At 32.6% G+C, this 12,672-nt stretch overlaps 2 protein-coding genes across 2 annotated transcripts; both read right to left on the minus strand.

Moving 5' to 3' along the window:
- Positions 1 to 457: 457 nt before the first annotated feature.
- LOC110645132 (protein FANTASTIC FOUR 3) lies at positions 458 to 1,834 on the minus strand. Its single transcript, XM_021798175.2, has one exon. The coding sequence runs from the start codon at positions 1,496 to 1,498 to the stop codon at positions 587 to 589; it is 912 nt and encodes a 303-aa protein (XP_021653867.2). The 5' UTR covers positions 1,499 to 1,834; the 3' UTR covers positions 458 to 586.
- A 3,499-nt stretch (positions 1,835 to 5,333) lies between these two features.
- LOC110645144 (probable transmembrane GTPase FZO-like, chloroplastic) lies at positions 5,334 to 12,091 on the minus strand. Its single transcript, XM_021798191.2, has 11 exons — positions 11,488 to 12,091; positions 10,426 to 10,982; positions 10,244 to 10,312; positions 9,315 to 9,512; positions 8,411 to 8,542; positions 7,766 to 7,852; positions 7,197 to 7,637; positions 6,870 to 7,037; positions 6,300 to 6,530; positions 6,025 to 6,140; positions 5,334 to 5,778 (listed from the first exon to the last, which is right to left on the minus strand). Exons 1-11 carry the CDS (start codon positions 11,996 to 11,998, stop codon positions 5,496 to 5,498), a joined length of 2,793 nt encoding a protein of 930 aa, XP_021653883.2. The 5' UTR covers positions 11,999 to 12,091; the 3' UTR covers positions 5,334 to 5,495.
- Positions 12,092 to 12,672: the final 581 nt, after the last annotated feature.

The raw sequence follows: 12,672 nt of genomic DNA on the forward strand, positions 1-12,672 counted from the left end.
ATGCTCCAAAACCCTCACTATGAAAGTGATGATAAACAGCTAATCGTAGTTGGTATTTATGCTGCATTATCATTCTTGCTGATTAATGGCCCATATTATTTATAAATAATTAAGTTATTGGACTAATTAGTTGAATTAATTTTTTTTTATATTGATAATCAGAATTATTCTCCGATCAATTTACATATATCAAAACTAAATTTCTTTTTAAACAATTTAAGAGTTTATGTATAGACTTTTTTCATTTAGAATTTTTAAATAATTTTAAAGTATTCTCTAACGAAATTGAATTACTAATTGTGTTGAATAATTCTTTTAAAATGTTTAATAAAAAAATATTTATATATATGTACAATTAAGTTTAATTTATCTCAACCTTCTTAATGATAAAATAGCTCAAATCATGCATAAGGGTATTTTGGGAAAGATAAAATCATAGACGAAGGGAAGGTCCTAGTGGAGTAACGATAATAACTACCATTAGCATATTTTTTTTCTGAAATCCAAAAATATAATCACTGGAGAAAATGAGATAGAGATAACTAAATACAATAATAGTGAACTTAGAAGAGAGGAAGAAAGATATTTAAGTAGCCACCCAAAATGTTCTCCAATTATTAAGCAAGCTTTTGCTTCCTCTCCCACCTTCCTTGCACCTGCTTGGCGTAGGCAATTTCTCCATCTCCATTTCACCCCCACCATTTCCACTATTTTCCTCCGACAACTCCGCTTTCCAATTGTCTACTTCTGCATCTTCTTCACCTTCACTTGCCTCATCAACAGATTCTTCTTCTACTGCTGCTACTTTATCTTCTTCTTCTTCAGTGTCGTCATGGGTAGGGAAGCAGTCCTTCACTAGATGAAGCTTCAGCTGGCCATCGATACGCTCTGCATGAAAATAAGCCTGGCAAGAAGACACGCTTACTGCTTTCAAAACTAGACGCCCGCCTTCTCTGTGAGACCTCACTTGAACACTAGTGGAGCCTCTAATCGATGTCAAAGGAGGTGGAAAGCTAGCGCTTCGACTCATAATTCTTCTTGATCCTCGAAATTTTGATTTCTCTCGTGGGCTCTCGTGATTGATATTTGATAAAGAAAGTAAAGCCATCTCGTCGCTGCTTTCGCCGCCATCGTTGCCAGTTTCACTTCCTAAGTTTTCAGTGCACATTTGCAGGCTCTTTTCGCTGAGCATCGAAGAAGAGCGTTTAAAGTTCGGGGGGATATAAATTTTGTCTTCCTCAGTGGTTTCTCTGGTGCTTGGAGCGGTATTAATGTCTAGAGATTGGAGGAAACTCCAGCCACCCATGTCAACATTATCGTTGGTGCTTTTGGAGTCACCATCCGAGTGAGGGACAAAAGATTTGACTTCTGGGGGTGAACAACGGGAAATGTTGGATTTTGGTGGAGCCAATGTAAGCCTTAAAACACGCGGTTCGACCTGCAGGCGGGCTGGCTCCAGGCATGATTGGAGGCCCTGACAATAATTTGAGCAGGACATTTTTCACAAAAGAAATGTGTAGGGGAAAAAACAGGGGAAATGAACAAGAAACAGGGGGAACTTTGTTTGGTTTGAAATGGAAGACTTTTGGAGGTTTATGAGATCAAACGACAAAACCCATGTTTTGGTTTGGGTAGAATTTGAGACAAATGAGCTGAGGGAGAGAGATTAAAGAGGAGGAAGGGAAGGAAGGGAGTGAACTTGAAGGAGAAGGGAAAAGGGGTGGACATGAATTTATAGTCGAGCTATGTGGGCATTATACAATAGTGAGGATGAGGATAACTTTTTATGCCACTAGAGCTGTCGAATTTTTACTTTGCCACTCATTATAAAGCAAAAAAGAGGCTCATCATAGCGGATCACATAAAATAAAATTCGTGCTTCCTCTTTAATAAAAATAGGATTCTCTTTATAATATAAAAATTAAATTCTATATAAAATTTTAGAAATATATATTTTTTCTCTTATAATAAAATGAAACACATATTTTATAATTTATTAAATAATTAAATTTTTATGAGTATACGGTGCATTAAAATTTTTCATCAAAAATTTAAAAGTGCTCTCTGATATTTTATTAATGCCATTACATACTACTAAAGTTGTTATTTTAATGAAAGTTGATAAGTTAGGGTCAAAACCTAAAACAAGACTGCCATATTGCCTATGAAATGCAAAGCCAGAAGCATTGAATCAAACCCCAAATTGAACTTAAAACTATTAAATTGTTGCTTTTCTTAATTTACCAAGCCTTTCTCTTTCGAGCTACTCATGTAGTTGTGACGACAATTTCTCATAAATGAATTAAAAAAGAAGATATTCTTCTTTCATAAGCAACACCAAGTCACTAGACCAGCTAAAAAATTGAATAAAAAATGTTGAGGCTTCCACTGTTCGTTTGATTGAAAAAGGGGAAGACCAATGAACTGTTTCAACTGTGATTAACTGAAAATTAATTAATTAACTAATTACAACCGACCAAATGAGAAGAGCCCATTGGCTGATACCGAATATGCTGAAAAGTAACATCATCAGTTGCGTTTAATGTCTTCTACCCACTGCAAGGCAAAAATCAAGACTGCACATGATATAAACTCACTCTTAGCTTAACAATCAACCATTATTAAATTAAGTATTTATAATGACAATAATAATTTGAATTTAAATGATTCATAGAAAATATATGTATTTTTTTTAAAATTGGTGAGATATATATTATTTAAAGATTGGAGAGAGAGAGAGAGACTGAAAATGGCTTAGCCAAAATCCTCTGAAAAATGACAATAACTAAATTAATAAAGACATTGGGACTTACTTTTTTTTTCTAATATTAGGATTTTGAAAGGGCTTTTCTACTTTTTATGAATGTTTGGTCTTTTTAAATTTTGTCCATGAAAAGCTAAGGCCACTGCTGCTGTTGCATAGAATGTGAAACCATTCAATTGCATACACAAAATCAAAGGACATTAATTATGTCTGCATATTCTAAATGAAATGCCAATTAAGTTGTGTCCAGCACACAATATTACAAATCATATCTATGAATTAAAGACTCATGTTGGAGTGTTTCTCTTTCAAAATTAAACCCATCTAAGATAAATTGTTGATTTTCTAAAAATTCAAATCAATCATTGCAATTGAGACGTTAAAAAATTATTCTCTTAGTCGAATTTTATTTTTTTTCATTTAAAATTATTTATTATATTTAAAAATTTAATAAGATTAATTATTTTTAGATAAATTATTATGTAATTCTGTATTTTAATGAAACTAATTATTTAATTTTTTTATTTTAAAAAATATACTATTTAATCTATGTATTTTATTTTCGTTAAATAATTAGTCTCTCGATCAATTTTTTATTATACTTTTCATTAGACAATGATAGTCAAACTATTATACTATTTACCCCTCTTTTTTTTATATATAACTAAAATACCATAATCTTTTCCCTTTATTTTTCTTTTATTTTTTTTTTATTTTTCTTTTTTTTTTCATATTTTTTCTCCTTTATGCTTACACCCTTCTCCCCCTCATTCTCTCTTTGTTTTCATCTACCGATGAAAATAAGACAAGCTTTCAATACAAAAAAAATTAATCAATTTCATTAAATTTATAATAATCAAGAAATATTATTTCCCAGCAGAGAAAAACATAAAAAAATAATATCCAAAGAATTAAAAATTTAAAAAAATGTAAATTTAGATTTAGCCTCCACATAGTAAAATTTTTATTTTTATCTAATAATATAATTTTTAAATTATTATATATTTTTTAAAATACATAAACCAACTAATTAGTTTTGCTGAAATAGAGAAGTAAAAATAATATTTTTCAAAATATAGGAATTAACTAATTAGTTTTATTAAAATAAAGGAAATAAATAATAGTTTGAATAGCGTGAATGACAAAAAATTTAATGGAGGGACTAAATAGTGTAACGAAAATAAAATATAAGGACTAAATAGTAATTTTTTTTCCTTTTTTTTCAACTCTACTAAATATAATAAATATTTATACAATGAGTAATTAGATAAAATAAAAGATAATTTAATTAATTACTAATATATTTTTACATAAAAAAGGCTATTCGATTATTTCTTTAATCACCCTGTAAAATTTAAATGTGACATATAAAAATAAAAATAAAAAATAGATGGAGAGAGTATATTTTAGAAAAATATTATTTAAAATACAATTAAAAGTAATTTAAAAAATAGTTTAATTATTTAAAGTTTTAATGATTAAAATATGTTAAATTTAAGTTAATTTTAATATTTTTAATTAATATACTTATTTTTTTTTTCTGTAATAACTTTAACACCAATAATAAATACACTTTTAATCCTCAATAATGGTTTCAAAGCAGTATCTTTTTAGACCCTCTGAATCCAAGAAAATAAATATTTTAGCTAGCGTGCTAGGTATACCAAGGCCAAAAAAGAATATGTGCCCTTTGCATACTCTCTCTTGGCCCTAACCGTCAAATTTGCTTTAACAGTCCACCTTTCACTTATTTGCTTTTGTTTTAGATTGGCCTAAGTGAAAAATAAGCCAGAATGGAAAAAAGGCCTAAAGGCCTCTTCTTGTGTCACCAATGAAAGCCCTAAAGGCTAAAGCTATGTCTAAATATTTATTTGTAGATTACTGCTTAAAGGGTCTTTAACAAGAAAGACCATTGGAATCAAATTGATGGTTTATACAAATTAGCATGTCAGCAAGGCGCACTCATGCCTTTTGACCATTGTAGGATGGCATTTGTCTTCCACTAATCATGCTTTTTTTCCCTTAAAAATTTTCAATATAAAAGGTAACTACATGTAAACAATGCTGTGATGTCACTAAGCTATTGGCTAACTTCATTCTTAATTACATATTTTAATATTTATGACAAGCTTTATGGACGGTACCAATAGATATCAGTTTTGAAGCTGCTCAACTTTTCCTTCATGAATTGATGATGCCCCTTGAATATTTTAGGTTCCAATCAAAGTTAGCACACACTAGTATCAATATCTATTTAGCATTTCCCTAAGAACTTTTGATAAGAAGCAAATGCTGATACATCCCAATATGACTTGTGCGTACGCACTCAGCAGCGACGAGTGTATGAAAATTTTATACTAGAGGTCAATTATATTATGTTAATCAGCCACTCAAGAAGAAAAATAAGGTCCACTCATAACAATAAGCAAGACAAAGGGAATAAACTTAGATAAATTCCCATTACAATCTTGTGGAAGATAGGGTAAAAAAAGCACAAAAGAATCTGGCTCACCGTTCAGGATCAGTGAGACCTGATCTTCTGTATCCTGTGGAAGACATTTGCAGGAGATTATAACTCAATTTAGATGTAAACAATTTATAAAATTTATTCTCATTGTCGTTGATACATAAATATTTTACATATGTTCCCAAGAAGAACCAATCTGGTTTGACACCGTTACAACAATACACTTCCCTCTTTGCATCCCTTAACAATCAAATTTAATTCAACTCATGATACATGAAGATTCTGTATTTCAACTTGCAGTGTTCTTAGTTTTTCCTTGACATCTGATAATTCATTTTGAACTTTTAAAAGATTGTCCAGTCTTTGTTGGGAAGCATCTTGATAAGGCTTGCCAATTGTTTTTACAAAGTTTTCCAAATTCGCAGCAGTTTCCAAGAGATCTTTCTGCATTGCCTCTTCAACTTCACGAGCCAAGCCATCTGCGATCCTACATATCTTGTCTATTACGCCTCGCTTGCGGGATGGGAAGTTCGAAATTGCTATAAACCTATCACAGAAATGAAGAATCAATCAGATATTAAGAACTATCATGCGACACAAAACATATATGCTATGTGCTATATATGTACAACTGCATATTGCACAGAACGCATAAACTACAAGAGAACAAACCAGATTATGAGTAAACTTGGAATAGTCTTATTGAAATAAGAATTTTAATCCCTCAACGCAAAGACTAACACAGAGAAAATCTTTGCAAATAATTTTTGGCAACAAGGGGAGCAACACTTACCCTCCTGCAGAACAAAGGCCAAGAGCAAGAAGATCTTCTAAAGTGGTAGGTAGCACAGATGTCAGAAGAGAGGCAGATAAACCAGCAGCTCCTAGTCCACCAAATGTTCCCAGGTACTAGGAAAAAAATCCACCCCAGGTTCAATGAATTGTGAATCAACAAAAATGAAAATATATTTTGCAAAGGATTTAAAATTCAAATTTTTACTACACTGATTCCTGGTTCAACTAGTTTTGAAATGTTCCAACTTGTCAATGAGACATATTTGGACTAACCACTTCGCGTATTTCCTCTTCAAACAGCTTGGAAGCTGCACCAGCACTGAAGCTCTCGATCACTTTCAAGCTGAGGTCATCAACCTTTTCTAGTAACTCATAGGTCTCCAAATGCATCTGTGTGTTTGAAATGATAAATGAAGGCCATCTTTTTTCAAAAGATTCTTTGTATAGCTTCGCTTCACGAGCACTATTTGATTTTAACCATGATGCATATTCTTCAAGTTCTTTCTGCATGTACAAATAACAGAAAAAAATTTTGATAAATAAACGATAAGCAAATGTTAAACAATTAGGGGCAAATAAATCTAAAGATATGTGGCTTAAAAAATACTGAGGAAACATGTTACAACAAAATACAGGTGTGGTAGAACTTCAAACTGAAAGCACTAAACAGATGCAAAACACCATTCCAATCACCTAAGCATTAACCCCACAAAACAGCAATCAATGGTTTTAGGACTTCCAAAAAAATAAAGAGAAAACAATGAAAGATGAGTTAAATTTATCATTACACAAGATTGGACACGCTCAAGTCAGTTCCTAAACGGGTCAGATCAATCAACTCACTTTTGCATCTAAAACTGCAGGACCAATTATATCATTTTGAACCCTGAAGGCTGCTGGAGTCGTAGCAGATTTTTCCCCTTTAAAAACATATGCTGTAGCAAGATCAATATTTGATATTTGTAGAGTGGATTCTACAAGCTTCAGAACACTTGATTTTGTCGTTTCTATCTGCAAGTTCATTCCCAGTAAATTCATAAACCAACTCGGTGTAAAAAATAAAAAATTAAAAAAAAAACCCGGTTAACTTTCTACTCAGGTGTGTAAGTGTTTTTGGAATTTGGAGGAGGAAGAGATGAGAGGGGAAATACATATTCTAGAAAATTATACCAGCAACAAAGTTTTTGTTCTCCAAGAGATGCTCTCCTTTTCCATTTTCCTTGTCAACTCTTTCACGCTATCAACTAATTCAGTCATATTGGTCAGATCCTTCTCGGCATACTGGAGTTCTTGTTTCACAACAGTTTCACAAGTAGAAAGTATTCGATCAGCAATTGCAATTGGTGTTTCAAGTTTAAGCTTCATTCTTTCCATTCCTGTTTCTGTTGACCCATCTAAAAAACTATACAAGAATCTCTCAAGTTCATAGAAGCTACTGAATTTCCAATGATAATCCGAAACTGATGACTCATTGTAATCTATTTTAATGTCAGAAGAAGCTGACAATTTTGCTTCAAGAGCACACCTAGCAGAGACTGGATATAATATCACATTTTCAGTGTTCAGCAAATTCCTTGTGTTCTCCTTGACGAATGATATGGCTTCCTCAAGCTAAACAAATCATGATGAACGATTAAGAATGCTTGTAAATTGCTTAACAGCTCTAGTAAACATAAAGCATAACAGGCTCACTACCAGAAATACAGACAAAACAATTTCAAAAATGGTTCAAAAATAACCTCACTGGTATTCTGATAGAGATCAGATTTATTTAACACAAACACAACTTTCTTCTTCCACTGTTGAGTGTAACGCAGAAAAGCCACCTGAAAATAATTACCAGGAGTGAAACCCAAAACATCTTGGAAATAGCTAAAAATTGGAAGAGATGTTTCCTAAATATTAGTCCATTACAGTAAACGTACAAATACGAGTCACTAAGACAATATATATAGATTATCACCAAAACATTTAGCGAAATTGAACACTTCTCTAGATTATACAATATTATAATAAGCATGGAAAGTGTAAGCAATTGGTTTTGATCTACACAGATGTCCGCATCAATTTCAATCCCGAAAGTTTCTACTTTCAAACTCTCATACTTGTGTTGTTACAACAAGAGTCCAATTCACCTTTAAAATGAATGAAGATATCTTTACGGAATCCTCGATGCAATCTAATATTGCAATGCAGAGGAGCAACAAACAAAGTTTCCAAGCAATGAAATATCTTAATAAAATTTTCATAGACATGAAGCGATATGCATAATAGGTAACTGCAAAATCCATAAATCATCATATAAAACCCTTTATCTTTTAAAACAATAAAAACTTAAATAGCATGACATATGACATTCAACATGTTCAACCACTCATGTATACCTCACTTTCGGTTAGTGGGCGATCAGCAGAAATGACAAACAGAAGCAAATCTGCACGAGGCACAAATTCCTCAGTAAGGCGTTGTTGCCTTTGAAGAATTACATTAGTCCCAGGTGTATCAACAATGTTCATCTGTTTGAAAGGTAAAAAAATTAAATAGATTAGTTACATCACATAAAGCACCTACCATGAAGTGGCATATAATTCTACCATTTAAAAGGCATGCCCTTACTAAAACAGGCTAGACAATAGATATGTTATCTCTCAATTGGTTTCACTCTTCTACTACATTGTGCTTTACTTTTCAAGCTATCTTTCCTTTCTGTTATCATAGTGAAAACAGAGTAGATCACCAGCACTCATTTGTCAAAATTCTCTTTGACGCACCTCAAATATATTTTGTTTCAAAGTGGATTGTTGAGCTGCCCATATGGCTTATAACATTGCAATATTAGTGCAAAACTTATCATTAACTTCCATATCATGTTTTAATAAGAAAAAAAATAAATATTGTAATGCAACAAGGAAAACGTTAAATTATATCACTACAGTATAAAGCAAAAATATCATGTTATCTGAAAAAGAGTAACATAGTTACTTTATAGCATACAGCACAGATTTCTCAAGATTAGCGGCTGTTATCAGTAAATTCAATCCAGTTTTAAAATAATGCACAGGAAAAAGTTTTGCGTTGTAAAGGATCATCGAGATAGAGTGTTAATTAAGCTGACTAGCAACTCATACTTCATGCTTCTTTGCACTCTGAAAAGAATTTGTGTACATGTATATGTGTGCATATACATACATATATAATACCTAGAAATCATCGGAACCAGTATTTGAAGGATTATAACATCTAAGAACTGAAATTAGGGGTATACATGAGATCAACCTAAATACTCACTTCCTTAAGAATTGGAGCAGCAAGGTAACATATATATTGACCATCAGGATGCCTTTCACAACGTTGTGGCTCTTCAGAATTATAGTCAGAGTACCGTAAGAAAGTAATCTCATTGGTCGTCGGAACAACACCCTCTTTAAGGTATCTTTCTCCAAGAAGTGCATTAATAACAGTCGATTTACCAGAATTAAATTCACCCTGGAGCAGAGATAAAAGATTCATGGAGAGGAAGGGGGAAAGTACTTTCAACAGCATTTTCATAAAGTTAATGGCATGAATAGCAAGCCAATCTCTATCAAATTCTGATTTCTTGCCAATGAAGTCGTTTAAAAAAAAATTACAAACAGAAGTAATCAAGGGATGAAAAAGAAAGAAATGTAAATTTCAGCAACTTCCCCAAGTTTCAGCATATTAATAGCTCCTAATAACACTTGCCTCAACCAAAATGTAAGCAAAATAAAGAAAATAGCTATAAGTACAAGGAAAGCATCCTTAAAATGTAGGAAAGACAGAGGACACGTGAATGGACAGAACATATAGTCCCAAAAAAAAAATGTAGCTCGCTTGCAAAGGTGAAAATAATAATGTTGAGTCAACCTGTTTATGAAATTTCTATCCAAATTGGAATTCAATGAAAATATGAACTCATGTTCTGATTTAAGAGATAAATATGAAGAGAATAAATGAGTTGACTCAGAAATAAGCATCGACATGTACAATAGAAAGTGGACTAGTGGAGGGACAAACTTACAACAATTTTTTAGTCCAAAAGTTGTTAAACAAAAATGAATGAGGATTAGCAAAGGTCACTTAAATTCTAGGTCTTTTTAAGTTAACGAAAAAACAAAAAAGGATTCATTTGAAATTTAGAGCTAATACCAATGTATATCCTTGGAACCAGAATTTGTTGAAGTTCAGCACACAATTACCACTATTGCCAGTAAAAATGGCTCATCAATTTGAGAAACAGCATCAATTAGAAGTGAAACCTCCTCCATCTGTCACTCAAAAACCAGTACCCTGATTCAGGCATAAAAGGCAACAAAAGAATTGACAAAATGTAGAATTATCCAATAAACAAATTCAAGCACCAAATTCCTTAAATGATCACCTGAGGAGCAGCTTTATGAATAACATTAATGCATTCAAATAATATTGATCTCTCTGTCTCTATGAGCTGTTTTTCTCTGTCCTCCAATTTAACAAAGCCTGCCACACTCTTTTTCCCATTAATATCATTTTCTACATCCGATGGTTTAAACTTATTGAGGCTTCCAGGCTCATTCTCTGATTTATTCACCATTGCACTTTCAGTGATAAAAAATTGGCTCAAAGACTCATCACTGAACAACCTCAAATCTTCTAATGACATAACTAAACCACCCGCACCAGATTTTAGCACTTGTGATGCCTCCATAATTGACACAGCCGCTCTATGTGAAGCATAAATGACAAAGATTGGAATTTTCACATCCGCAAATCCAGAGTACATTTTTTCATCAAAATATTTCTCTTGCTCAAGACCATATATAAGAAAATCAGCACCTTCAGAATTAGATGCATTTAAGGCAGCCCTAGAAGTCTGCACATTTCTGGCTACTAAAGGGAGAATTATGGATTCTGATTTGGAATCCATCATCATGCTTCTTGCCACAATGGCAGGAAGACCTGCAAGAGAAGAAACAAATGCATTACTTTCATGTCCAAGGATTACTGGTTAAAAACAACAATGAAACCAAATAAGGTATTGGACAGCAACCAGTTAAAAAAACTAAAATATGACATGCATTGGGGATTTGGGATGTAGATTTTAACAAACGACACATCCAAGCATCATGCGAGTAATAGTTGCCTGGACCACAGAAATCACAACACTAGCATATAAAATGTTTATTCCTGTAGAATGACAATTAAAAAGGAGCCATTGTTCGACTCATATAGGAATCCTATGGGGATATTTTGACATCCCAAGTGAACAAGGTCATACAAACACACACATTGACCAACCCGGTTAATGGAGTCACCAGACATTTATCAGCTTTTCACCTCTGAGTATGAGCATGCAGAATCTGTTATCTCCATGGTAAGGATTTCATTGAACAAATCTCTCTTTAAAAGTTAAGAGCTAACAACAATCAGATGCAGAACTTAATAGCGGATGAAATAAGCATACCTTGATCAGAGAGCACAACCCCGCTAGCATTAACAGCAGCAGCGATATCAACGCGCTCGCCAATCAACAAATACGCGCGATCCCTCACAACCGACTTCAATAAACACGCAGCCTCGTACAGCGTCTTCCCACTGCCATCAACGCCATTGAGGACTACGATTCCAACCCACTTGGAAACGGCCTTATCGATGAAATCCAAGGCATCACCGCCACTCAAAACGTCGTCGGGGACAAGCTGGAGGACAATGTTGGGGACTTTGATTTCGGGGCGCTTGTACCCTCCAGGAAAAAGCGTTCTTGGCTGCTGCTGCTGAGTTGGGAAGTCCTGATTGATTGATTGTCGAAAGGGGTTGTTAGCGAGTGAGAGGAGAGGGAAATGCTGTGTTCGGTGAGATGGGGATTTGAAGCGAGGGAGAGGGGTGAAGAAGGGAAGGGATGGGGATAGCAGAAGAGACGGAGTAGAGACCTGGAGCGAGAGAAAGGGTGTCATGGAGATGGAGGTGAAGAGCATACAACTCTTCTGGTAACGGAGGGGAGTGTGAGGACTGAGGAGTAAAGAAGCTTATCTGCAACTAAGATCTGCGCAGGCTGGTCTTATCATGATCCCTTTGTGGACTGGGAAAAAGGACCATAATTTATTGAAAAAATTGAAAATTATTTTATATATTATTTTATTAAAAATCTATTATATTAATATACAAATAATAACATTTATGCAGAAAAAAAAAATAATAACATTTATAAAAATAAAAATGTATATGTATTTTTTTATATTTTAAATAATAATAGAAAATATTATTTTTAAAATTTTTATTAAATATAAATAATTTTACTTATTATCATTTTAAAATAATATAAAACAATTTTAATTATATATTGTTAAACTGATTTTATTAGTTCAATTTTTAATAGTTTATTTTATAAAAAATAAATATTTTCTTATATAAATATATAAAATATTTATAAATAAAATAAAATTATTTATTTGTATGCAAAAAAGCTATAACATCAATGAGCCTATTATAAAATATTTCGAAATTTCAATTATTTTTTTAAAATACATTTAAGTCTATCAATTTCTTTATTTTGTCTGCCAAATATTTCCCCAATCCGTTGAATGTCAATCATTTTAATTTTTATTTTATTGGTGAAATATAAATTTAAAATTTTAAAAATTTAATAAAT

Source organism: Hevea brasiliensis, chromosome 9, assembly GCF_030052815.1.
Source record: "Hevea brasiliensis isolate MT/VB/25A 57/8 chromosome 9, ASM3005281v1, whole genome shotgun sequence".
Taxonomy (NCBI): domain Eukaryota; kingdom Viridiplantae; phylum Streptophyta; class Magnoliopsida; order Malpighiales; family Euphorbiaceae; genus Hevea; species Hevea brasiliensis.